Source organism: Erinaceus europaeus, chromosome 13 (genome assembly GCF_950295315.1).
Source record: "Erinaceus europaeus chromosome 13, mEriEur2.1, whole genome shotgun sequence".
NCBI classification, from domain to species: domain Eukaryota; kingdom Metazoa; phylum Chordata; class Mammalia; order Eulipotyphla; family Erinaceidae; genus Erinaceus; species Erinaceus europaeus.
In genome coordinates this window covers 49,597,765-49,624,206 of record NC_080174.1, presented here as the reverse complement: position 1 = coordinate 49,624,206, position 26,442 = coordinate 49,597,765, and the positions used below count along the sequence as shown (strand labels likewise).

The following is a 26,442-nucleotide window of genomic DNA, read 5'->3' as shown; positions in this document are numbered from 1 at the left end:
TCCCTTATTGAATTATAACCTTGCAATGGAATTATGTTACCCTTCTCACATGTCATAAAACCAGGTAGTGGTGCACCTAGTTAAGTGCATGCATTACAGTGTATAAGGAGCGAGTTCAAGCTCCCAGTCCCCACCTGCTGGGGGGAGGGGAATTCATGATTGGTGAAGCAGGCTGTAGGTGTCTCTTCCCGTCTGTCTCCCTTTTCCTTTCAACCTCTCTGTACAAAATAAATAAACAAATAAATAAATTACTTTTAAAAAATTCAAGTTTAAGAGCTGTCGAGTAGGTGGAACAGAGATAGAGCACTGGTCTTGCATACACAATGCCCTGAGTTCATGACCAAGTGGTCTCTCTTACTTTCATAAAATGAAAAGTAAGCAAAGAGAAAAAAGAAACTCAAGTGGAGAGATGGTAGGTGACTGAGGTTGCCACAGCTAGAGCTCCTAGAGCCAGGATTCTTAGTCTTTGAGTGCCAGGTGCCTGTGGTCTTCACCCCTGAGCTTCCTCCTGAGTCTGATAGTGCCCTCAGGGCAAGGAACAACTCCCCAAAGTCCTGCCTGCCTCCTGTGATAATGGTGAGGCAAGGCAAGTGGCTGTCAGGATCTGCCTAACACATGGCAGTTTGTAAAAGCCCTTCTATATCTGTGGTTTCTATCTAGTCATTTTCATTTAAGTCCTGTGAGTGGTTTTTTTTTTTAATAGTGTCCCAGAGAGATTGAGAAGGAAGGGGGAGATAGAAGGAGAGAGAAAGAGAGACACCTGCAGCACCACTTATGAGATTACCTCCACTGTTCCCCAGAGGTAGGGAGTGGGGACTTGGGACTTGAACCTGGGTCCTTTCACATGGTAGTGTATGTAGTCTACTGAATGCTTCCCTGCTTGGTTGGTCCCACATGACTGTTTTTTTTACGATAAAGACTGCAACTGTATCCAGACTGAGCTTAAAATTTTCTCCCTGACTCCCATCCCTATCACTTCTTCTCCCAGAAATTTGGCATCTTCCTCAATAGCTCTATCTCCTGCACCCCTACAGTCAGTCACCAGGGCTGGAGAGGGATCACCCTTAAATGTCTTTCAGGTAGCATCTATTGCTCCTCTGGTTCAAACCTGCTTTTATCACCTGGGCCATTTTATTAGCTTCTGAATGGGCCACATAGAATCATTTCCCGTTCCTAGTCATGCTAGTCCTTTCAGGCCACTGTGATTTTTGCATATGCCTTTCTCCCCATCTGTTGTGCCTGTTCTCTCAGCATGCCAGGGGGCTCCTTCTCTGACCTAGGCATCACCCATCTCCTCTCTCTGACTTAAGCCCACATGTCTCTCCCTATAGTCTTCCACCAAAAGCCTGCGGACCACCATCGGGGAGGCCTTCGAGCGCCTGCACCGGCTGCTACGTGAGCGGCAGAAGGCCATGCTGGAGGAGCTGGAGGCTGACACGGCCCGCACGCTGACTGACATCGAGCAGAAAGTGCAGCGCTACAGCCAGCAGCTGCGCAAGGTGCAGGAGGGGGCCCAGATCCTGCAGGAGCGGCTGGCTGAAACCGACCGGCACACTTTCCTGGCTGGGGTGGCTTCACTCTCTGAGAGGTAAGTGTCCACCTACTTACCTGACTGGAGGCATCTTCTCAGCTCATGTGGTGTCATGGGAGTGGAAGCAGATGGAATGGTTAGCAGAGAATTCAGTCAGTCACATCTTCATCAAACATACGCTTAGCTGCTATGTACCACAACCTGGGCTAAAGTACTTATATAACTATACATAACTATATATATATATATATATATAATAGTTATAATCACATATTAGTTGTGTTGCAATGTTACTTATATTAGAAATGCATGGGGCTGGGAGATAGCATTGTGGTTATGCAAAAGACTTTCATGCCTGAGGTTCAATCCCCAGCACCACTATAAGCCAGAGCTGAGCAGTGCTCTAGTAAAAGTAAATAAATAATACAATGTTTAAGTAGTAAAAATGCATGCATGGTATTATATTATAGCTGATATTATAAATGATAAATAATCATGTTTATGTTATTGCTACCCTATTGCTATCCTTAGAGGTAGTTACCATGGTCAAACCCATGACAGATGTGGAAACTGAGGTACTGAGTTCTACTTGTCCTGGCCCTTCATCCCATATGCGAAGGAGCCAGGATTCAATCTCAGGTCTTTCTAGTCCCAGGCCCATTTTAACAATACTAATAACACTTTTATTGGTTTGTTGATTCTCATGTATCATATGCTGACTAAGAGTCAAGTGCTATGCTAAGAGGATACAGCCATCACACCATGTAATCCTCACAGAAATCCTGGAAGGCAGGTGCTACCACAGTCCCCACTTTGTTTTGTTGTTGCTATTATTATTATTTTATTATTATTGCCACCAGGTTTATATCTGGGTCTTGATGCCTCCACAATTGCACCACTCCCAGCAGCTATTTTTCTTTTTCTTTTTTTTTCTTTAGAGTGTGTATGTGAGAGAGAAAGAGAGACACCATAGCACCACTCTGCCACTTGTAAAGGTCCCCCCCCATGACTCCCATGTGGTAGCCTGGGGTTGGAACCCGGGCCCTTACACGTTCTAACATGTACTCTACTGGATGAGTCCCCTGCTGGCTATTTTTGTTGTTTGTAATATATAACTGGGAAATGAACTGAGGGCCTTGCATACACACAGCGTTGCTGAACATATTCTCTGGCCCAGTTTTTTTAGTCTACATCCTTAGAGAGGAAGAGAGATGGAAAGAGAAAAGAGAGATATATAGAAGAGAAGGAGGAGAGGGAGAGGGGTGGAGAGATGGGGGCTTTTAGGTCCTGGAACATGATGATAGATCTAATTTGAGGGTGAGAGTGTTTTGCAGATACCTATGTTGGTGAGATGAGAAATTGTATCCATGTGCCAACAACTATACTGAACTGTACTATATACCATTAACCTCCTAATGAAATATATATACATATATATGCAAAAAAGAAAGGAAGGACAGAGAGCAAGGAGAGAATGAGAGAGTCACCAAAGCTTGAACACCACTGTGCCACCCATGGAGTTCTCGTAAGTTTGCTTTGGTGTTCCCGTATGGTATCAGGGATTGAACCTAGAACTTCAACCATGGTAAGTTTACTTACTAAGTTACCTCCCAGACCCCCCACACACACACACACACACTGTGCCCATTTGAAAGATGTACTGCTAGCCCCAGAGATGATGGCTCAATATGTACAGTGCATGTCAAACCCTAGGCTCCACCCCTCGTAACACAGAGCACTGAGGAAACTCTACGGATGGTGGAACAGTGGTTTCTTTCTCTCTCTTTCCTCTCCTCTACAATAAATAAGCAAATCTTTTAAAAGAAATAATTAAAAATACTTAAAGAGGAGGAGAGCCAGGAGGTGGCATAGCAGGTAGTATGCCAAACGTGTGCATAAGGTCCCAGTTTCAGCCCTGGCACCACATGTGCCAGAGTGATGCTCTAGTTCTCTCATTCTATAAATAAATAAATAAGTAAATAAACAAATACTTTAAAAATTAAAACAAACTGTAGCTAGTAGCTAAAGAAGCAGGAGTGGCACAAACAAGCACATGAATCTGGACCCAGCAGGCTTCATACGCGTGTCTGGAGGTGGCTGTAGAGCTCTGGGACTTGAAGGGATCGGGCGCCCAATGCAGGTGGCTCTCCCGCTCTCTCCTTCCAGGCTCAAAGGGAAAATCCACGAGACCAACCTGACGTATGAAGACTTCCCCACATCCAAGTACACGGGCCCCCTGCAGTACACCATCTGGAAGTCTCTGTTCCAGGACATCCACCCAGGTAAGGCCCTGGCTGGCTCCCACTTACCAAGAAGGGCCAGGAGAGGCAAGGCTTGTTGTGATCTCCAGATTGGCAGGGCTCATCCCAAGCTGGCCTGCTCTATAGGCAACACGGGAGCAAGGAAGAGAGGGGCAGAGTGCTTTGCTGAGTACCTGCTGTGCCCCAGGGATTGCTGGATACCTACACAATCAAACAACTCAGTGAATTCTAGTACAACCCAACAAGATAGGTTCTATTAGTGTACTCATTCTCCAGCTGAAGAGAATGAGGGCCTAGGTAGTTTGTTCATTCATTCATTCTTTTTAATGACACATAAATGAATAATTTCTATTATTAATGACTTAACATTGGCCTACAGAATTGTAAGACTTCAGAGGTGTAGTTTTATTTTATTCATTTACTTCACCACTTTCATCACCAAAGGTCAGTGTCCTCATCCCCACTCCCACAGATAACCACTGTAGTTCTCTCACAGTCTTGAAAATAGGTTGACTTTTTTCCCCCCACATCTGTATGTTCAATTGTGTGTATTCCACATATGAGTAAAACCATTCTGTAGTTGTCATTCACCTCCTTACTTGCTTCACTGAGCATGATCTTCTCCAGTTCCATCCACTTTATCCCAAAGGACACAACATCATCCTTTTTATTGCTGCATAATACTCTCTCAAGTAAATGTCCCATACAGGTATATGCAACTCACTGCACACACCACCAAAGTTTCTGTGCCCCTTATTCCCTCTGATGACTATCATAGTTCGCTTCATAGCTGCTCACAGGTCGGTAACTGTATTTTTTTTCTTTTGCAAGTTATTGGCTTTAGTTAGCTGTTTTCTAAGCAGGAACAAAACCATATGGTCTTTGTCTTTTATCTCTTTATGTCACTGATCATAATCATCTCCTGGTCCATCCACTTTGACCTGAAAAACATGATATCATCTCTTAATTGCACAGTAGCATTCATTAAATGTATGTCCCATGATGTCTTTTTATTTTATTTTATTTTATTTTGCCTCCAGGGTTATTGCTGAGGCTCGGTGCCTGCACTATGAATCCACTACTCTTGGAGGCCATTTTCCCCATTTTGTTGCCCTTGTTGTTTTTGTTATTGTTATTGTCCTTGATATTGTTGGTAGGACAGAGAGAAATGGAGAGAGGAGGAGAAAACAGAGGGGGGGGGGAGAAAGATAAGACACCTGCAGACCTGCTTCACCACCTGTGAAGTGACTCCCCTGTAGGTGGGGAGCCAGGGGTTCGAACCGGGATCCTTATACCGGTCTTTGTGCTTTGCACCACCTGCGCTTAACCCGCTGCACTACCGCCCAACCCTCCCCCAAGACTTCTTTATCCAGTCACTTATCAGTGGATATTTAGGTTGCTTCCAGCTTTTGGCTATTGTGAATAGTGCACCATTGTGAGCATAGGGGTGCAGGTGTCCCTTTGAATTAGCATTTTATGCCCTTGGATGTATGCCTAAGGGTGGTATTTGTGGGTCAGAAGGCATTTCCATTTTCATTTGCTTATTGACTCTCAATACTGATCTCCGAGCGAGGCCGCACTAGTTTGTATTCCCACAGTGTATCAGAGTTCTTTTTCATTCACATCCTCACAAACACTTTTTGATGTGGTCCATTTTCACAGGTGTGAGGTGGCATCTCATTGTGGCTTTAATTTGCATTTATCTTTTTTTTTTTTTTTGGTCATCCCTGGGGCTTCATTTACTCTGGGTCAACTTCTTCAGATATCAAGAAACAGAGTAGGAAAGACTCCATTGTTGTGGGAGCTAGGTTTGGGTCTTGCTCATGACAAAACAGGTATTCTCCCAGATGAGATGTCTTGCCAGCATTTCTCATGATGACTTTTAAAAATACTTTTCAGGGCATAGAATGAGAGAGGAAGAGTGGAGATATGGGGGGGGGGGGGCGTCAGAGAGATGGCCAGGCTATAAGGATATGTAGGCAGCGTGGAAACTTGTGATAGCGGAACCACTGAAGAGTTTGGAACAGTGAGATGGCATGAGCTGGTTTAAGATTTTAAAGAATCCCCCTGGCTACTGAATTGAGGACAGACTGGAAGGGACAAAGGGTGGAGGCTGGGAAACTGGCTAGGAGGCTCCAGGTAAGGGGTGATGGTGGCCTGGAGCAGGGTGGTGGCAGGAGGGTTGGTGAGAAGTGATCAGATTCAAGATAAATGTTGAAGGGACAGCCAACAGGATTTGCTAAAGGACTAACTCTCTAGTGTGAGAAAAAAGAAGACTATGGGAGTTTGGGCCAAGGTGACTGGAAGGATGGCGTTGTCTGGATGTAAAGTTCTCGCTGCCAATGAGGTATATAATTTCTTGTGTGGGGTAGATAGTTGCGATTGTAAGCCTGCACTATAGGAGAAAGGTCAGGGCTGGCATCATCAGTGCATGGATATATTTAATGAACCTAGATGAGATCACTAGGAAGTAAAGACAGAAAGCACCACTTTAATATTTAGAGCCTGAGGGCACTCTTAGAAGTCAGGGACAAGAAGGGAATTCAGCCAAGGATAGGAGGGAGGAACAGCCAGAGACGGGAGAGGGAGAGGGAGAGGGAGAGGGAAAGAAAGAAAGATTATGTTCTGGAGGTCAAGCAGAAAAAAACAAAAAGTATTTCCAGGAGAAGAGATTGGCTGGTCGCAGCAAAGTCTGCTAAGCTAAATGTGGAAGTAGCCAGAACTGGTGATTCTCCTGATTTAGCGTCATGGTGGTGCTTAGTGTCCTTGACAAGAGCTTCAGCAAAAGGGGCAGAGGGGACAGTGAAATAGCTAATTGAATAGTACACTGCTGTGTGTGGGGGTAGATAGCATAATGGTTATTTATGCAAAGAGACTGTCATGCCTGAGGCTTTGAAGTCCTAGGTTCAATCCCCTGCACCACCACAAGCCAGAGCTGAGCAGTGCTGTGGTAAAAAAGGAAAAAAAAAAAAAGTACACTGCTTTGTTAAGTACATGACCCAGATTTGAGCCTGGCTCCAATGGCATTGAAGGAAGCTTTGGTGCTGTGGTATTTCTCGATTTCACTCTCTCTGTCTCTATCAAAAAAATAGGGGGGTGCAGATAGCATAATAGTTATGCAAAGAGACTCTCATGCCTGACGCTCCAAAGTCTCAGATTCAATCCCCTATACCACCATAAGCCAGAGCTGAAAAGTACTCTGTTTAAAAGTAAGTAAATAAATAAATAAATACAATTTTAAATATTTCCCTTTTGTTGCCCTTGTTGTTTTATTGTTGTTGTTATTGATGTCCTTGTTGTTGAATAGGACAGAGAGAATTGGTGAGAGGAGGGGAAGACAGAGGAGGAGAGAAAGATAGACACCTGCAGACCTGCTTCACCGCCTTTGAAGTAAATCCCCTGTAGTTGGGGATCTGGGGGCTTGAACCATGATTCTTATGCCAGTCCTTGTGCTTTTGCGCCACCTGCGCTTAACCCGCTGCACTACTGCCCGACTCCCATAAGTACAATTTTTAAAAAGGGGGGGTATAGTACAGGGCTGGGCAGTGGGACATATTTGGTGGAGAGAACACATTACCATGCACAAGGATCTGGATTTAAGTCCCCGGTCCCCACCTGCAGGGGAGAAGCTTCACAAGATATAAAGCAGTGCTACAGCTCTCTCTCTCTTTCTCTCTCTTTCCCTATCTCCACCTTTCCTTTCAGTTTCTCTGTCTCTATCACAAAGGAAAATAAATGGAAAAAATGACCACTGGGCAGTGGTGGATCCAACCTGCAGGCACTGAGCCCCAGAGATAATAACCCTGATGAAGGTAAATAATCAGGGAGAGGGAAAAATCTGATGGGAGGCCATGCGAGAGAGATGAGAAGAGGAAATCGAGTCAGCAAGTGGGGACAAGGTCTTTAAGGAGGGGAATTTAAGGAGAGGTGAGAGAACGTGGCAGAGGTGGTTTGTTCAAGACAGCAGAAAGCACTGTGTGATTGTGGGTGGTGGTAAGGGAACAGTAGCAGAAGGAGAAGGAGAAGTTGGGCTTAAGAGATTTGCTGGCAAGACAGGCAAGAGAAGGCGGGATCTGCTGCTGCATCTTCTGACACCTCAGAGAGTTCATCTTTGGGGGACCAGAGAAAGCAAAATAAGGTGAGTGCTGGGGCAGAAGGGTTTGTGGGGGTCATATCCACCTCCCCCAGCAAAGTAGGGAACAAGATCATCAGCTGAGACGAAGCTGGGCCAGAGAATGCAATGGGAGGTGTGCCAAGAGAGGACAAGGTCTGTGGGTTCCAGTAGAGTCCATCGATCCTGGCCCTGGGAGTTCAGTATCTTCCTCAAATCACATAGGGGCTTCAGATTTTAGCCTGTTGGCAGCAGAGAACCTTGTGTGTCTGGAGTCAGGAGTGATATCTTTTAGAGGCAGGCCATGGATCTAGAGAGTTCTAAGAGGTTAGGACGGTTACCCTTACTTTTCCTATGGTGAAACTGAGACACAGAGCTGTGAGAAACATGATCACAATCTTTAAATGGCAACAACAAGGATGTAAATTCACATCTTTCAAACCCCAGAGCTTGTGCCCTTACTTACTGAATTAACCAGCTATTCCCTGGCCTCACACCAACTCAGGAAGGTTGCTGGGGAGACCAGGAGTCAGAGAGACTCACAGTTTTCCCATGGTCACACAGTATTCAGAGTTCTTCCCACCTGTGAGGAGTCATTCTTTTAGTCTGCAGACATTGCAGTTCCCTCAAGGCACTTCAAGGGGAGAGAGGTGGACAAGTGGACTCTGGCAGTCCTGGGATAATGGATTTACACAGTACCATAACTCCCCCCAGCCTCCAGAAGTGGCTTCAGGAGGCTGTGAGTGGGCCAGGGGAGTGGCCAGTAAACACAGAACAGATGGTAGTTAAGTGGAGCGCTAAAGGCCGAAGGGTTTGCCAAGTGGAGAAGGGTGAGGAGCTGAGTCAAAAGCAGGATGAAGAACAGGGACATAATGACCCCAGGATCTTCACAATTGGGCCAGCTAGGTATGGATGGAGAGGGACCAAGGGCAAGCACTGTGGGTGAAAGCTGCACAAAAGTCAATGTCCACTGTAGGGAACTGAAGGTCTGAAGACCTCACTGGGTACATCTTAACTCATCCATAGGAGCAAGGAGATACCTCCTAGTATTCTTTTTTTTTTTTTTTTTTTATGCAGTTCCATGCAGGGAATGAACCCAGGGCCTTGCACAATTCCATTGAGCTACCTAGTAGGCCCAATTTTGTGATTTGTTGTTTTTGTCATTACTGGGGCTTCACTGCTCTGGGCTGAAATTTTTAGATAGTAAGAGGCAGAGACAAAGGCAGAAAGGGAAAGAGATCATAGTACCAAAGCTTTCCCCCATGCCATGGGGGCCAGGCTCAAAACTGGGTCATGTGGCTGACAAAGCAGGTGTACTGCCCAGGTCAACTACCTTGCTATCCATCTGTTTTTATTTTTATTTATTTATTTATTTATTTATTTGGGGGGGATGGTAAGGAGACACTAATGCGCCAATTCATCATCCATTAAGTCCCCTTGAGCAACCAGGGAGATAACATAGTGGTGACGCTAGAAGACTTTCATGCCTGAGGCAACAAAAGTCCCAGGTTCAATTCCCAACACCACCATAGGCTACAGCTTGGTGCTGCTCTAGTAGAAATAAAAAATTCCTTGGTCCTGTCTATAGAGTCCCCATGTGGCACTGAGGATCAAGTCCATGATACAGCGTGGACCCACCTCCTAGTACTCATAAATCTGGATGTGTGTCCTTGTTGACAAGGACAGTAGTTGAGGACTAGACCATTTTCCAGCAGATTGGGCTTTCCTCCTAAGGTGAAGGTTTTTGTGTGCCTCCAGCTTTGGAAAACAGCTGTACTGGGACCCAGTGGGGGGAGAGACACGTGTGGGTGAGTCAGGATAAATGAAGCAAACAAGGAACCCTAGTCCCTCTCAGACACAAGCCCAACTAGCCCCGCAGGCAGGTGGTCTCAGGAGCTCCACTTGTCTCAACTGCCACATTTATGTCCCTGTTACAGCTTGGAGAGGCACTCCAGGTACATCACTCTTGACATTCAAGGCCTCACCCAATCTAGGCTCTGCCATTCTCTCATTCGCCCCTCCAAATTATTTTCAGTCACTCTGAACCATCTCCACTCTTAAATGAGTCATATTCTCCCTCTTCCATACTTTTGCATATGCTGTTCCTTTGTCTAGAACTCTGTGCCACCTCCAGTCATTGGTGGCGCTCTCTTACTCTTTTCCACATCTTGGTTTATAAACAGTCCCTCTAGGAAGTCTTCTTACATGTCCCCCCAGGTAGCATTGAGCTATCCTGGTCTCACTCTTTTATTAATGTCTGTGTTGCTTGCAGCTGACTAAGCTGTAAGCTCTGAGGAGCAGGGGTGAGTCTGATTCATTTCTGTGGATTCCTAGCAGCTACCACAGTGCATGTTGATGAATGAAGAAAGAAAGGAGTCCTAGCCTCAGTTCTGCAACTACATTAGTGCTTAGCACAAAGTAGGTGTTCTGTCAACATTGGTTGAATGAAGACACTTGGTGCACATTGTTAGTTAATTCTGAGCTTTGGTTTCTTCCTCAGTAAAACTAGGAAGAAACTATCAGGACCCACACCTGGATAGTACCTCTGCTTTTTCATGCATGCAACCCAGGTTCCAGCCCAACCACCACTGCACTGGTACTGTGGCATCCTTGCCTGCCTCCCTCTGCTTTTCCTGAAGAAGTTAGCCTGGAGGAATGAATCTCCAGTGATGATGTAAAAAAGAAGGGGGAGAGGGATGGCTGGTGGCACACCTACTTGAGCACATATATTACAGCGCACAGGAGCCGTGTTCAAAACCCCAGTCCCCACCTGCAGGAGGAAAGCTTCACAAATGGTGAAGCAGTGCTGCAAGTCTTTCTCTCTCTCTCTCTCTCTCCCTTTCTCCCTCCTTCCCCCTTTCAATTTCTCTCTGCCCTCTTATTATATAAATAAATAGTAATGAATAAATAAAGTAATTAAAACAAAACGAAAACCAAAATATCCTTGAGTTTCTAGTCTTGCCTTCTCCCTCCCTCCCAATTGAGGAAACAGATATGGGCACTTGTTGCTATCCCCTGATCAGGCTGCTCGAGCCCAGCACTAGTGACGCTTGGGGATGGTTGACATTTGTGCAAGGGGCATTCCTGTGCGTCAGAGTGCAGTCAAATGCTCTACCACTGAGCTATACCCACCCCTTCCCCCTGTCAGAGTGTCTAGCAGCATTTCTGGCCTCTACCCAACTGGATGCCCTCCCAGGCAGCTGTGACAACCAAAATGACCACCAGACAATGCCCAATGTCTCTCAGGAGATGATGTCACTCCCGCTGAGAGCTTTTCTTCAGGGAAAGCTGCTGTACAAGAAGGCCAAGGGGGCAGCGTGTGCCTGTGTCCCACCAAGGATAGGCCACAGGGGACCTTAAAGAACAGTGACCTGGTTAGCCAGGCCCCTTCCTTTCTCTATGGGCCTGGGAAATCACTCTGACTCCTTTACTGGCACTGAGGCCCTTTCTGTCCAGATGGTGGGTGCCACAGAGGACTCACCCAGGGATTCCCCAAGCTTCCTGCCTGCCTCCCCCCTAGCTTCCTGTTGGCTTACCTAACAACCCCCATCTAGCACCTGTCACTCCCCTGCATGGAACCTCCGCTCTCCACCTCAACACACACACCCTTGCCCCACCCCTCAGCTGACACAGGATCAGCTGACACAGGAAACTCTCTCAGCGCCTGGCCTGATCTCCCAGCTCCTGGGCACAAACCTCCTTCCCATCCAAGACAGGTGGCTCATTGTTCTAAAGACACCAGATGCTGCTCCCTCACTCCTGGGACCCCCTCCATCTGCTGGACTGTTCCTCACCACCCCCCCTTGATTATTTGATTCCAATCTTTTAGGGGTTAGTGTGCTCACTGCCTAGTTGTGTAGAGCACGGCAAGTTACTGCCCTCTCTGAGTCTGTTACCTCATCTGCATGTCAGGGACAATTACACTCACCTCCGAGGACAGGTATAAGAATTTAGTATCATTATTTATTTGTGATAAGAGACCTGGGACTTAGCTGTCCTGATCATCTGTTTGTTCTTCCATATGTGACTCAGCCTGTGGTTCCTCAGTCTTGCTGAACAAGCTTTCTGGAATCAGGAAAGAAGGTGGGGGAGTCAGGTGGTAGCACAGTGGGTTAAGTGTATGTGGCACAAAGCACAAGGACCGTGTAAGGATCCCGATTCAAGCTCCCAGCTCCCCACCTGCAGGGGAGTCGCTTCACAGGCGGTGAAGCAGGTCTGCAGGTGTCTTTCTCTCCCCCTCTCTGTCTTCCCCTCCTCTCTCCATTTCTTTCTGTCCTAACAATGATAACACCAATAACAACAGTAATAACTATAACAACAATAAACAAGAGAAACACAAAGGAAAATAAATAAATATTAAAAAAGAAAGTAATTTTAATAAAAAAAAAAAAAAAGGAAAGAAGGTGGTAGGAGAAGAGTTCAGTTGAGGTTCTAACTCTGCTGCCCAAGCGGCTGCTTAAGGAAACCACCCAACTCAGAGAAGTCTCCTTAGAACCTTGGTCTCCTTTTCTGAAAATCAGGCACAGTAATCTGTGTTCCTGAGGCGGCAATGATGGTCCCAGGAACTGGAGATGGTGCAAATGTTTTCTTGAATGTTCTCATTTTGAGGGTTGGGAGGCCTAAAGGACGGGAGTCTTGTAAAGGCCCAGCCAGAGGAAAGGGCTGATGGTCCTACCGCCTTCATTGAGAACAAAGAGGCACATGCCACAGGCTGCTAAGTGCTGGTGCTGGTGGCTGGGGTGGGTGGGGGGGGTCTCTGCTGCTTGGGCTGCTGCTGTGTGTGGTTGGTGAAGCCCAAGAGACACTTCCTGGGGTCTTGACAGTCCCTTCCTGAGTATCTTTTGCCCTCAAACATGGGCTGAGAACACACCTGGAGATCAGATGGGCTGTCTCAAGACCTCCTCTATGTTTTTATAAAGCAGTGTCTAAGAATTAGGAGACAACCCCCCCCCATAATAAAGAAAGAAAAAAAGAATTAGGAGAGAGCTCTGACCTATAAAATAGAAAAAGAAAATACTCTGGATTTGTTTGCCTGAGCCTGTCATCTCACCTAGGGTAGGGAGGCTGCAGGGGTGGAGAGTGAAGGAATTTCAGTCTCTGTACTAAGAGTGACTTCTCAGAAGGGGAAAAAATGTTGCCAGGCCCTGGGTTGGGTCTCTCTCTGGTCTTAAGGCTATTACTCCCATCAGATTGTCAGCTCACAGAAGGCAAGAGGGTACCCCAGACAACAAAACCTCTGTTTATGATGAAGTGAGAGGCCCTGGGACTTGAGCCAGTGTGTCAGACCCTGTTCCATCCTGACCCTTTGGGATCTAAAATCTTAAGGGTCATGCTAGCAAAGTAGCTCACTTGCAAGGGTGCCTGCTTTGCTACACCTGCAGCCCCAGGTTTGATCCCAGCCCTCATTGTACTGGAGGAAGCTTTGGTATTGTGGTGTCTCTTTTTCTCTGGCTCCCTCTTTCTATCTGAAAAGGTCCTCCCAGAATAGTGAAGTCTTTGTAAGAACACCAGACCTTGCCCCAGCTTACCTCTACTGCCAGCACTGTCCCATGAGGGGCAGGTCCCACCTCCAGGCCCATACACTTGGGGTCCCAGAGTTCAACTAGAGAATATAGAAATGCTTTTTTTTTTTTTTTAATGTTCATACCGTCCAACTGAGAGCCTGAGCGGGTGGGAGGCCTGAGAGACTAGAAGAAATAGCTGATGGTATTTCCACCTTTCAGACCCTGCGACTTCAAACAGTACTGAGCCACACTCAGGAGCTGCTGCTAAGAAGCAAGGGCTTCTTTCCTTCATCCTGTAGGCGACTCACTTTTGTGGGCCCAGCCTCAGAACTATTTATTAAACTCATCCCTCCCCACTCATCTGCGGAACCAGAAGTGAATCTATCTCTTTCTCTGTGTGTGTGTGTGTGTGTATGTATATATGTGTGTGTGTGTGTGTGTGTGTGTGTGTGTGTGTATATGTGTGTGTGTGTGTGTGTGTGTGTATGTATGTATGTATAAGATCCAAGAGCTAGGGAGTCGGGTAGCGGTAGCACAGTGGGTTAAGCACACGTGGCAGGAAGCACAAGGACCAAAGGACCGGCATGAGGATCCTAGTTTGAGCCCCCGGCTCTCCACCTGCAGGGGAGTCACTTCACAGGCAGTGAAGCAGATCTGCAGGTGTCTATCTTTCTCTCCCCCTCTCTGTCTTCCCCTCTTCTCTCCATTTCTCTCTGTCTTATCTAACAACAACAATATCAATAACAACAATAAGAACTAGAGCAACAATAAAAAACAAGGGCAACAAAAGGAAAAATTTAAAAATAAATAAAAAAAAAGATCCAAGAGCTGAACCCTCCTACCCATACTGGTCTCCCCACAAGGCCTCAGTCACTTTGTGAACTCAGAACCTTGCCATTGTGCCTACTCCCCTCTCTCTGTTGTAGACAGACACCTTGACTATAACCCACATTCCCTAAGGATGAGTGGCCCCATCTGTATCTGATTAAATTCTTCTTCTCTCCTTAGCATGCATACACACAGACACACACACACCACCCATTTTACGTCCTCCTTCTGACCATACTATGGGAATTCCCACATTCCTGTGGCAGGAGAACTTCTGGGTCTGACGAGCTGTGCTTTGAGAGCGAGACAATGGGGTGATGTCTACCACTGACTCAGTGTCATCCTTCTCATAGCTCTGTCTCTTCTAGATCTCTTGATTATGTAGCTACTGACTCTTCTGTTTACACAGCAGATTGTTTCCCTACAACCCTCTGAGTTCTAAGAACAGAAATGGGAGGAACTATGTATGTCATGGTCAGCTTTGTTAGTGAGTATCCACGCAGAAAACAACTCAGGAACTGGCACTTGCTCTCTGTTGGGAAGAGTCATTTGTTAAGGCATTTCATTTACTTTATTATTATTAATAGTAATAATTTTAACCAGAGCACTGCTTAGCTTTGGCTTATGGTGGAGCTAGGGTTTAAACCTGGAACCTTGGGCCATCTGGCAGGACATTTGTTTATATAACCATTATGCTATTTTCCTGGCTTGAGACATTTGACTGCTTTTTAAAAAAATTATTAGTGACTTAATTGTGATTTAAAAGATTATAAAATTACAGCTTTGTAGTTCCATATTGTACTCACCAAAGTTCTGTGCCTACCCCCCAACAATAACCACCGTAGTTTTCACAAAGTCTTAGAAACATTTTGGTTTTCTCTCTCTCAATCTTTCTCTCTCCACACAAGTTCATATTATTTACTTTTCGATATTCCACATGAGTAAAATCATCTGGTAGTTGTCCTTCAACTCCTTACATATTCACTAATCATAATTCACCTCCAGTTGCATTCATTATGTCCGATATCTTATTAAATTTCAGAGTAGTATTCCACTGAGTATAAATGCCATAACTTCTTTATCCAGTCATCCGCCAGTGGACATGTAGGTTGTGCCCACTTTTGTTTCTGTGCATGTATATAAATAACAAATATGACTGAAGCATCAGCTAATGCCCCAGCTAAGTGTCATCATGTTCCTTCTCCACTAGAGAAGGAAAATGCCAGAAAGCCAGATGGAAGCACCCTTCCCTTGTTCCAAGGAGCTGGTAGCTTTTACCCCCTTCTCCTCCCTTTTATCTTGCTCTGGCCTAGCAGTGGTCAACAAGGCTAAGGAGAAGCAGTTCCTCCTCTGACTTAGCGTTAGCTCCCTCAGAGAGAAGGGATAAGTGGAGGCCTTGACATGAGTTCATGAGCCTTTAAGAGTCAGACCTGCTGAGCCAGTGTGGCCAGCCCAGACCAGGTGACCTTCCTATGCTACCTGCCCAAAGAGCAACCCAAATAGGGTCAGTTTAACCTGGCAGACCTTTCTGGATGCCTTCCCCATGCCAAGCTCTACACTGGGCACTGGGCATACAAGGAAGAGCCTCATTAGGTAGAAATGTTTATGTCTTTCTGCTGCAACAGGGTGTGAGCTATAGGCACAGAAGAATATATTGTATAGTAAGAGAGGAGACCAAAGCTAAGAAATCTCAGGGAAGAGTGAACTCACTCACTGGGCAACCAGGAGGGCTTCCCAGAGGATGAATCCTGGTATTGAACCTCACGGGGAATGGTTATAATGATCAGCGAGGAGGCTGTGGAGGGAACAGGCTGAGAAAGGACTTTGGACTTGAGTGGAATTAGAAGATGGGGAATGTTGAATGAAAAGTAGGCTGATGGGCTGGGGAGACAGCATAGTGGTTATATAACAGACTCTCATGCCTGAGGCTCCAAGGTACCAGGTTCAGTCCCTAGCATTACCATAAATTGAGCTGAAGAGTACTCTGGATTTAAAAAAAAAAAAAAAAAAAGAAGCTGGAAGAGGGGGTGGGGTCAGATAGTTCATGGTCTTGTTAGTCCTGTCTGAACTGTGTTTGCTAGGTGACTTAAAAAATAGTCATGATGGGAGTCGGGCTGTAGCGCAGCGGGTTAAGCGCAGGTGGCGCAAAGCGCAATGACCTGGCATAAGGATCCCAGTTGAAGCCCCTGGTTCCCCACCTGTAGGGGAGTTGCTTCACAGATGGTGAAGCAGGTCTGCAGGTGTCTATCTTTCTCTCTCCTTCTCTGTCTCCCCCTCCTCTCTCCATTTCTCTCTGTCCTATCCAACAATGACAACATCAATAACTACAATTAAAAAAACAAGGGCAACAAAAGGGAATAAATAAATAAATAAATATTTTTTAAAATTTTTTAAAAAGTCATGTCTCAGGGCCAGTCAGTGGCAAACTTGGTTAAGCACACATATCACCATGCACAAGGACCAGGGTTCTAGACCCTACTCCCCACCTGCAGGGGGAGAACTTCACAAGCAGTGAAACTGGCCTGAAGGTGTCTATCTTTCTCTTTCCCTCTCTGTCTCCCCTCCCCTCTCAGTTTCTTTCTGTGCTATCAGTATAATATAAAGAAAAAGAAAAAAGAAGAGAAAAAAATGGTCACTGGGAGCAGTGGGTTTGTAGTACCAGCATAGAGCCTCAGCGACAACCCTGGTGGCAATTAAATAATAATAATAAAAAAGTTATGTCTGCTGTGAAAATCTCAATTTCCTTCTGGGATAAGAGTTTACCTAGGGAGTTGGTGGTTTTCAACATTTTCAGACCAGTCCTGTGTATTTCATAACAAATTAGCAATCTCTCAAAGAGAATATGCCCTTTCACAATTCAGTTGTGTCTGTCATATTCTACTAGGATGTAGAGGAAGTTATTTATCATTGAAATACTGTGTGTGCCAATTTGTAGATGCTCCCTCATAACCACACCAGAGAGCACAGCTCACCAGGATAGTGCACCTGCCTTGTCATGCACGTAACCCAGGTTTGAGCCATGCTTCCACCACACCAGAGGAGTTTTGGTGCTGTGGCATCTTTCCCTCTCTCCCCATCTCTGTCTCTTTCTATCTAGAATCGAATAAGTCAGTTTGGAGCAGAGAAGCCCCAATGACAAGATAAAAAAAAAAAAAAACATAATGAAATAGTTGCATGTGCCAATAGGTAAGACCATCCTGTCCCAGCATAGTATCAAATAGGTAATTTATGTTGGCCAATAGCACTGTTCTTAGGGCTCTGCATCCCCCAAAGTGAGCAGTGTCCAGTAACATTCCAATACAAAGTCAGTCTTCCTCCCGTTAATACAGTAGTTGCATTCCAAAATATTTTAAGTAGGTTAAAACTGTACAAAAATAATTTCATGTTTATACATAAAGTGAAGTTAAGCTTTCATTTTAGATAGTTATAAGAAAAAGATTTCCATTCATACAAATATCTAATGGGTCGTTTGAAAGTCACTGGTGGTAGGACGTAGGACTTGCCTCTGCATTTTGCTGAGTGGAATTAGCATCTCTGGATTCTATCTATTGAGACAGCTCACCACCCCACAGATTTTCAGTTCACCTTGTAGCTGGTTCTCTAGTCCCTATCATTAAGCTCCCTCCCAGCTCTGAAATTCCCTTATACTGGACCTAATTCTGGCATATCCAACTAACAAACTACCCACTACATGCCTTGTCTGAAGCATCAGCAGTAAGCAGGCAGCCCCTTCTTCCCCTGCAGCCAAGTTTAAATCTGGAAGGACCTTAACTGTCACCCTTCCATATGACTGAGAAGGAAGCAGAGGCCTGGAAAGGGCAGGCTTGTATTTAGTCAGCAGTCGCACAGACCTGAGGAACAGCTGGAAATTAGCCTTCACAGAAGCCTGCCAGAGTGGGTTGCACAGCCTTCTCTCCACTCATCTTCTCTCCTTCCTCCGCCCCCTGCAGTGCCGGCTGCCCTGACCCTGGACCCGGGCACTGCCCATCAGCGACTCATCCTGTCGGATGACTGCACCATTGTGGCCTACGGCAACCTGCACCCACAGCCACTGCAAGACTCACCAAAGCGCTTTGACGTGGAGGTGTCAGTGTTGGGCTCTGAGGCCTTCAGCAGCGGTGTCCACTACTGGGAGGTGGTGGTAGCAGAGAAGACCCAGTGGGTGATTGGGCTGGCCCATGAGGCCGCTAGCCGCAAGGGCAGCATCCAGATCCAGCCCAGCCGAGGCTTCTACTGCATCGTCATGCACGATGGCAACCAGTACAGTGCCTGCACTGAGCCCTGGACGCGGCTCAACGTCCGCGACAAGCTTGACAAGGTGGGCGTCTTCCTGGACTATGACCAAGGCCTGCTCATCTTCTACAATGCCGATGACATGTCCTGGCTCTACACCTTCCGGGAGAAGTTCCCAGGCAAACTCTGCTCGTACTTCAGCCCTGGGCAAAGCCATGCCAATGGCAAAAATGTGCAGCCACTTAGGATCAATACCGTCCGCATCTAGTGTGGCCCCGTGAGACTACAGGTGCCTGGGCCGAGTGAGGCCACCGGCAAGAGCCCTGCCCAGAAGAGGGGAGTCTGGACTTGCTTGGCCACCCTGAGATATCAGGCCAATTGTTTACCTTCCAACCTCCATTTCCCTATCTGTGGGATGGAGGTTGTGTTCCCTAATTCCCACACTTTCAGTGTTGATGTTCTGTAGCTCTGACCTTGAAGGGGGAGATAGCTTTGGTCTAAGGATGTGGCATTGCTTCTCCTCATGACAGCCTCTTCCCAGCCCTCATCCCCCTCCTCTCAAAGACAAGGGACTCCCCCCATTGTGCATCCCTTCTGCCCAAATGCCCTGATGTCAGGGTGTATCAGAGTGTTGGCAGTGCTTAGCAACCCAGAAAATATATAGAACCCTTTTAAGTTCCCAGGTTCAAGACATGCCCTAAGTCAGTGATGGAGAATTTTAACCACTCCCACAGTGGACCCAGGCAGTAGCTGATGATAGGGTTGGCTCTTTCCTGACCCCCATACTGAGATCTTTATAATTCCTGCTTTTCCCACTTATCTCTAGGTAGAGGTGTTGCTACAGCCTATGGATGACACTTGGTTTTTAAGGATGTCATAGTCACTGTGCCACTACTTTTCTGCCCCCAGATCTAAAGCAGGGCAATGACACGCCTCAAGACTGATGAATAACACAGTCATCCAAAGCTGGGCTAGTGCAAGCATGGATGATGTAGCTCCCCAGTATCTGTAGATCAGGGCACAGCCAGATCTCTGGGACAAGGCTAGAGTAGAAAAGACTACTGGGGACAGTTGTTATAGACAGAAGGTGAGCACTGGGATAGGCTGTTGACTGGAACTTCTTAACCAGGCTTGGAATCAAACTCAGAATCCTGTTGCAGGAAGGAAGATCTGCATTAACAAGTTTAATTAGACAAGGATTTATTACTAAGTCCCTTTGGCTTTGAAAAATCATTGGACAGACTGGAAGACTGCTAAATTTCCAGGAAGGGCTTGGAAACTGAGATAGATTCATTGTGTCTGTGACCAAGAATGCTACTCCCTTCTGCAGAAAAGCCACTGGCTATAGAACCATGTGTGCCAGCAACTGGATATCCTGAGCCTGGCCTCCCTCCCATTCAGTTTGATTCCCAAATCCAGATCTCTCCCCAAGGGACTCTGTTGGAGGAAACTTAAACCAAACCCAGAGCTTTGGCTACAAGGGAATCTGAGAAATGTAATTTTCTTCTTTCTAGCCACATCTATACAAAAAGGGAATGCTATGCATAAGTTAGAATGGATGTTGAACAAGTCCACCCATGGTTTTTGTCACAAGAATCAACCTCTAGACCTTGACTTTGACACTACACAGCTTCCAGGCATTCTCTGAGACTCTCCCCTGCCTGGGAGCAGGAGCAGGAGCGAGAGCTCAGGCATAGGGTCCACAAGCCAGAGCCCAGAGGGCTCCCTAGCCGTGAATATTCTTTCTAGTCCTGTGCCCAAGATCCTGAACTTGGTGTCTCAGATAACACCTATCCCAAAGGACCCACAACAGCAGAAGAACTTGGGGGGCTCCCATATCACAACTGCCTGCTCTCTGGGACCTCTAGGCAAGAGGAATCCTCAGTCTACCCCTCAGTCACTTGGCCACTAGAATCTGGGCCACCACCACCCCCGCAGCATTTTTATTTTAAATGTTTCCCCATTTTTTGTGAGTTATGAATTTGTATTAAATTAAAGTTACAGGGTGTCAATGGTCAGTTCATTCATTTTAGAAAAGCCATCAGTCCGGTCCCAAGTAATGTGTATATAATACAGTATCAGGGCTAACTGACAAAGCAGCCCTACTGGGTAGGTAGTATACCTGCTTTACAGAGCAAGAAAAAGGATGTTAGGCAAAAGGTATGACTTGTCTGCAATCTTATGCCCCGTGCTGGTAAGTGAAGGAGTTTGAATTAACAACTGAGTTCTGGGGCCATGAGATGGCTTACCTGCTAGATGCACACTTTACCATGTGTGAGGACCCAGGTTCTAGTGCTGGGCATCAGACAATGGCGCAGCACAAGAGGAGGCTCCGTGGACAGTTTAGCAGTGTTGCAGTGTCTCTGCTCTCTCTTCCTCTCTGCCTGTAAAAAGAGTCCACTGGGAACAATCATTCAAACACAAGGTCCTGATGAACAAAAGAAGGACTGGGGAGTCGGGCTGTAGCGCAGCGGGTTAAGCGCATGTGGCGCAAAGCACAAGGACCGGCGTAAGGATCTCAGTTCGAGCCTCCGGCTCCCCACCTGCAGGGGAGTCACTTCACAGGTGGTGAAGCAGATCTGCAGGTGTCTATCTTTCTCTCCTCCTCTCTGTCTTCCCCTCTTCTCTCCATTTCTCTCTGTCCTATCCAACAACAATGACAACAATAATAACTACAACAATAATACAATAAGGACAACAAAAGGGAATAAATAAATACAAATTTTTTTAAAAAAAAATTTAAAGAAGGACCGAGTTCTAAATAAGTACTCACATCACAATGCACTTACAGAGAGATCTCTCACTCCAGCTGCCTCCTAAAATCAGTATCCAGAGCTGTGTAAGTTTTCTGGTCTTCAGGCTAACTCTGACCCTGTAGACTTTATCTTTCTCCCAGTGGCTTGTGAAGAATATGAACCACATCCTGGAATACCTTCAGGTCTGCTTTTCAGAACAAGACCTATCCCATTTTTCAAAATTTTGCTTAATTTTATTTTATCATTGACTAGAGATAGAGAGAAATAGAGAGGGCAAGAGACAGAGACACCTGAAGCCCTGCTTCACTGCTCGTGAAGCTTTCCCCCTGCAGGTGGGGACCAGGGGGTTGAACCTGGGTCCTTGCACACTATAATGTGTGCATTTAATCAGGTGCGCCACTGCCTGGTCCCATCCCATTTTTTTCTTCTTTTTCTTACCAGAGCACTGCTCAGCTCTGGTTTAGGATGGTGCCAGGGATTGAAGCTGGGAGCTCAGAACCTCAAGCATGAAAGTTATTTTGCATAACCTTTATGCTACCTTCCTGGCCGGGCCATCCCACTTCCAACTGATAGGGAAGCAGCCTGTCCAGGAGTCAGGACCCTGCACATAAGGGCACACAGAGAAGACCACCAGCCCCTCTGCAGTTGTGCAGTGCAGCAGCCCTGGAAACCAGAATCCTGGACCTCGTCCTAGTTAAACACTGACTTATATTGTCCCCAAGGTCCTTCTCACCTTCAGTCTCCTCACCTACTGAGTGACTTATCTCTGAGTCGCCAGGTGGGGAAGTGGGTAGAGAAGAGACAACCACCCCAGCCAGTGATCAGTTAGGGCTTCTAAGGAGAAGGGGAGGTGAACAAAGATGGGGAGGTGTTAACAGGGACAGAGGGAGAGTACCCCAGTTTACAGAAAAGAGGATTTTGTTTCTCTTTTCTCTTTTTTTTTCCTCCTTTTTTGCTAATCAGGGGCCTCACACATGTGTAACTTCACCACCTCAAGGTGTGTGTGTATTCATACGTACTATTCAGGGAGCTAGAGAGCACAGTTCTAAAGCTTCCCCTGCCATGACATTTTCATGTGGTGCCACGGCTAGAAGCTGGGCTGCTGGCATGGCAAGGCACATGCCCTACCTGGTGAGCTACCTCTCCTCAGCCCAGGCGGGAGTATGTTGAAGTTAGAGTATCTCAGAGCCCTTGTCCCACCCACCCCATGTTCTCAGATTCCCAAGGCTACTACCTCCAAACCACATTCCTTTGCTCAGTGTATTTCTTCTTGCTCAGCTCCCTGTGTGTAGGGAGTTTGGGGGTGTGGGTGGAGAGCACCCCCTCCATGGTCCCTCCTGCCCTTCTCCCCTAGGTTCTGCACTAGGTGCAAGAAATATCTGTTATTTCCCAGACTTCACTCCCAGTTTCTGAGTGTCTTGGAGTAACAGTAGGGGTCTAATTTGCACACCTGAAGGCTCTGGGAGATCAGAGCACCTCCATGAGGTATGAAGCATCCAGAGTCTGGAGTTGTCAAACTGATACCAGGAAACTACATTTATGCAGAATAGTGAAAAGGAATACAAAGGCTTCCTTGGGGGAAGAAGGAGTGAGCAAAGGTCCTACCCAGGGCAGGAAGGAATGCAGAGGATGACAGTGATCCTGTCTGGAGTTCTCACTGGGGTCAGTAAGAAAAGTACTGGCACTTGTTTAAAAAGATTTATGTATTTTGGGAGTTGGGCAGTAGTGCAGCGGGTTAAGCACACGTGGCACAAAGCGCAAGAACCTGAGTAAGGATCCCGTTTTGAGCCCCCAGCTCCCCACCTGCAAGGAAGTCTCTTCACAGACGGTGAAGCACGAAGCACGTCTCCAGGTGTCTTTCTCTCCCCCTCTCTGTCTTCCCCTCCTCTCTCCATTTCTCTCTGTCCTATCCAACAACGACAACGACATCAATAACAACAACAATAATAACTACAACAACAGTAAACAACAAGGGCAAGAAAGGGGAAAATAAATAAGATTTTTAAAAGATTTATGTATTTTAATTACTCTTTCTTATTCTTTAGATTCCTTGTGTATTTATTGTGTAGAGACAGAGATATCCAGAGGGGAAGTAGGAGGTGGGATAGAAAGGGAGAGAGAGACAGAGAGGCACTTGCAGCACTGCTTCACCTCTTGAGCAGTTTCCCCACTGCCGGTGGGGACCAGGGGCTTGAATCGGGTCCTTGTGCATTGTAACAGATGTACTCAACCAGGTGTGCCGCTGCCTGATCCCCAGAATTTATGTATTTATTAGTGAGAAAAAGAGTGGGGCAGAGAGAAGCTGAGCATTACTGGAGATTACAGTCAGGACCTCATGCTTTGAGGGTCCGACACTTTACCCACTGTATCACCTCCCAGGCTCCAGTGAGGGCATTTTTTTCCATTACATCTTTTCTAACTTTTTATTTTTATTTATTATTGGGTAGAGACGGAGAGAAATTGAGAGGAAAGCGAAGACAGGGAGAGAGACAGAGAGACACCAACAGCCCTTCTTCACTACTTGTGAAGCTTTCCTCTCAATTCCTGCAGGTGGGGACTAGGGGCTTGAACCTGCTTCCTTGCACACTGTAATGTGTGTGCGCTTAACCAGGTGTGCCACCACCTGGTCCCTCATCTTTTCTAACTTTGGAGTCCATGAAGTTGGTATTACTAGTTCAGTGTTTGTGTGGGGAAATGGTGCTTTCCAGGGAACTTTCGAGCCAGTACTCAGTAAAGCTAGGATGCAGACCCAGGTCCATCCAAAGCTAAAGCCAAACTCTTCACTGGAGCTGCCTACAAATGCTTCTCAACTTTGGAGACCACTTCAGTGATGGGTAGCAGCCATCAGAACTGAGGTCCCTATGGGAGTTTAGCCCCAGACTCCACATCTTTGCAGGTGAGCCCTCAAGTGCCAATCAACCTGTGTCTCTGCCATCAGGGGTGGACTCATGAAGACACTGTGTGACCCCGAGCAGGTACCTGAGCCTCAGTTTCCCCATATCTATTGGGGAGCATGTGGGGATTTCATTCACTGATTGGTAGGGTCCTCGCTCCTGTGATCCAGATAATTCAAACAGGTCACAGGGCTTGGCTTGCTCTGAATCTAACAAGACCAATAGCTCTGGACCCTGCTCTCTGGGGTGGCAGCAGGAATAGAAAACAACAAAGATAAGGTCTCTTGGCAGCACAGAGCTCAACTCAGGGGCCCAGGGGACAGGCTTTCCCTTCTGCCAGAGAGGCCATCTCGGGAGGCTGACTGCTCACACCTGGGCCAGCATTCTAGGCCTCCTCCCCTCCTGCTCAGGTCCTGGCTCTGTCTACCATCCCCAAGCTCTTCACTAGGAGGTCAGTGCCTAGGGTCATATTGCAGATTATAGCACAAGGGGCTAAAAGCTGGCCGGGGTGGGGGTGTGGTGCAGGACAGAATGCTGAATGGTCTGTGCCAACACAGTCGGGCCTGGTTATTCCTCCCTGCTCTGGACCACCCTAGACTCTCTAGTCTCCCCAGGAATCCTGAACCACATAAGGGAGAGAGGGTGGCGGGAAGCAAAGTATAAACAGCTAGAGATGAAGACAGAAATAGAGATGTGGTCTCTTTCAGAATAAGTCATGGGATGATACTTTTATTTTTAAATGTGCTTGTTTTCCATTGTTCTTTTCTCTGTATATGAAATTACATGAGTATATATATGGAGAAAGAGATACACAGATGTAGCTACAGATAGATACAAAGAGATATATAGTATATATATAGTATAGTATATATATAGTATATATATAGTATAGTAAAAAAATATTTCTTTTATTTATTTTTGAGAGAGATGCAGACAGAGAGAGAGAAATACCAAATCACTGCACAGCTCTGGCTTATGGTGGTGCGGGGGATAGAACCTGGGACTTCAGAGCCTCAGGCATGAGAGTCTCTTTGCATAACCATCATGCTGTCTACCCCCACCAGTAAAAAAATTATTTATTACATATGAGAGAATATGTGAGTTTCACATACAACAGAGAAGAAGAAAGGGGAGGAGGAGAAGGAGGAGGAAGAGGAGGAGGAGGAGAAGAAGAGGAAGAAGAAGAATGGAAAGGGGGAGGAGGAGGAGAAGAAGGGAAGGAGGAGGGGAAGGAGAAAGAGAAGGGGAAGGGTACGGGGAGGGGAAGGAGGAGAAGATGAGAGAGCACGTGTGGTGCCAAAGGTCAAACCAGGAACCTCCTTCATGCAAGTCTGATGCTCAGCTAGTTCAGCCTTTCTTTTCTTTTCTTTTTTTTTTTTTTTTTGCCTCCAGGGTTATTACTGGGCTCGATGCCTGCACTACGAATCCACTGCTCCTGGAGGCCATTTTTTTCCCTTTTGTTGCCCTTTATTGTTGTTTATTGGTGTTGTTGTTACTATTATTGTTGTTGGATAGGACAGAGAGAAATGGAGACAGGAAGGGAAGACAGAGAGGGGGATAGAAAGATAGACACCTGCAGGCCTGCTTCACTGTCTGTGAAGAGACTTCCCTGCAGGTGGGGAGCTGGGGGCTCAAACCGGGATCCTTATGCCGGTCCTTGCACTTTGCACCACATGCACTTAACCCACTGCGCTACCGCCTGGCCCCTGACTACCTTTTTTTTTTTTTTAACCTAGGTAAACTAGTCTTCTCTCAGAATGCTGACAGTTGCATCATATTTCTGTTACAAAATGACTCCTCCTCACCCTAAAAAATAAACTGAAGCAGGGAAAGAGTCGCTCCTTTAGACAGGAGGTCCAAGGACTTTCTACACTGATGTCACAAGGGAGAGACTTTAAAGAGGCCAGAGTCAAAGCACAAAGCCCAGGTCCTGGTAAGCTCCCCCAAATTGAGTCTGACTGCAATCAAGTCTGAAAGCTGACATGGGGTGCTTGAGGGCTCCTCCCCTGCTCAGTCTTGAGGCCCAGAGATGATTTATTTCTAGCAGCATGTGACAGAGCAGGACAAGAGCCCAGCTGTGCAGTCCCCAGGCAGCAATGGGGAAGAGCAGGCCAGCTGAGAGCAGCCTGGACTGGATGAGGGAAAGGAGGCCAGGGGGCTGGCTGCATGGGTGCAGGGGTGAGGCTCAAAGCATAAGATCTTATAGTCTGGGTGCCCTCAAAGTCAGGGGCAACAGCTCTCTAGAGAGGAGGAGGGGACAACAGGTCACAGTCGGGGTGTCCATTCTGGGGTGGAAACAGCTCCACCATGCACAACGGTGTCAC

General features: G+C 46.6%; 1 protein-coding gene across 3 annotated transcripts in view; it reads left to right on the top strand.

Moving 5' to 3' along the window:
* TRIM62 (tripartite motif containing 62) overlaps positions 1-20,480 on the top strand; it is a 48,393-nt gene extending 27,913 nt beyond the window's left edge. For all 3 annotated transcript variants that reach the window (XM_060205818.1, XM_060205817.1, XM_007523242.3), the window contains 3 exons: positions 1,332-1,588; positions 3,698-3,813; positions 18,186-20,480. In XM_060205818.1, the coding sequence (XP_060061801.1) occupies positions 1,332-1,588; positions 3,698-3,813; positions 18,186-18,736 (924 nt within the window). In that variant the 3' untranslated portion in view covers positions 18,737-20,480. The remainder of the gene's footprint in view (positions 1-1,331; positions 1,589-3,697; positions 3,814-18,185) is intronic.
* The last annotated feature ends 5,962 nt before the right edge of the window (positions 20,481-26,442 follow it).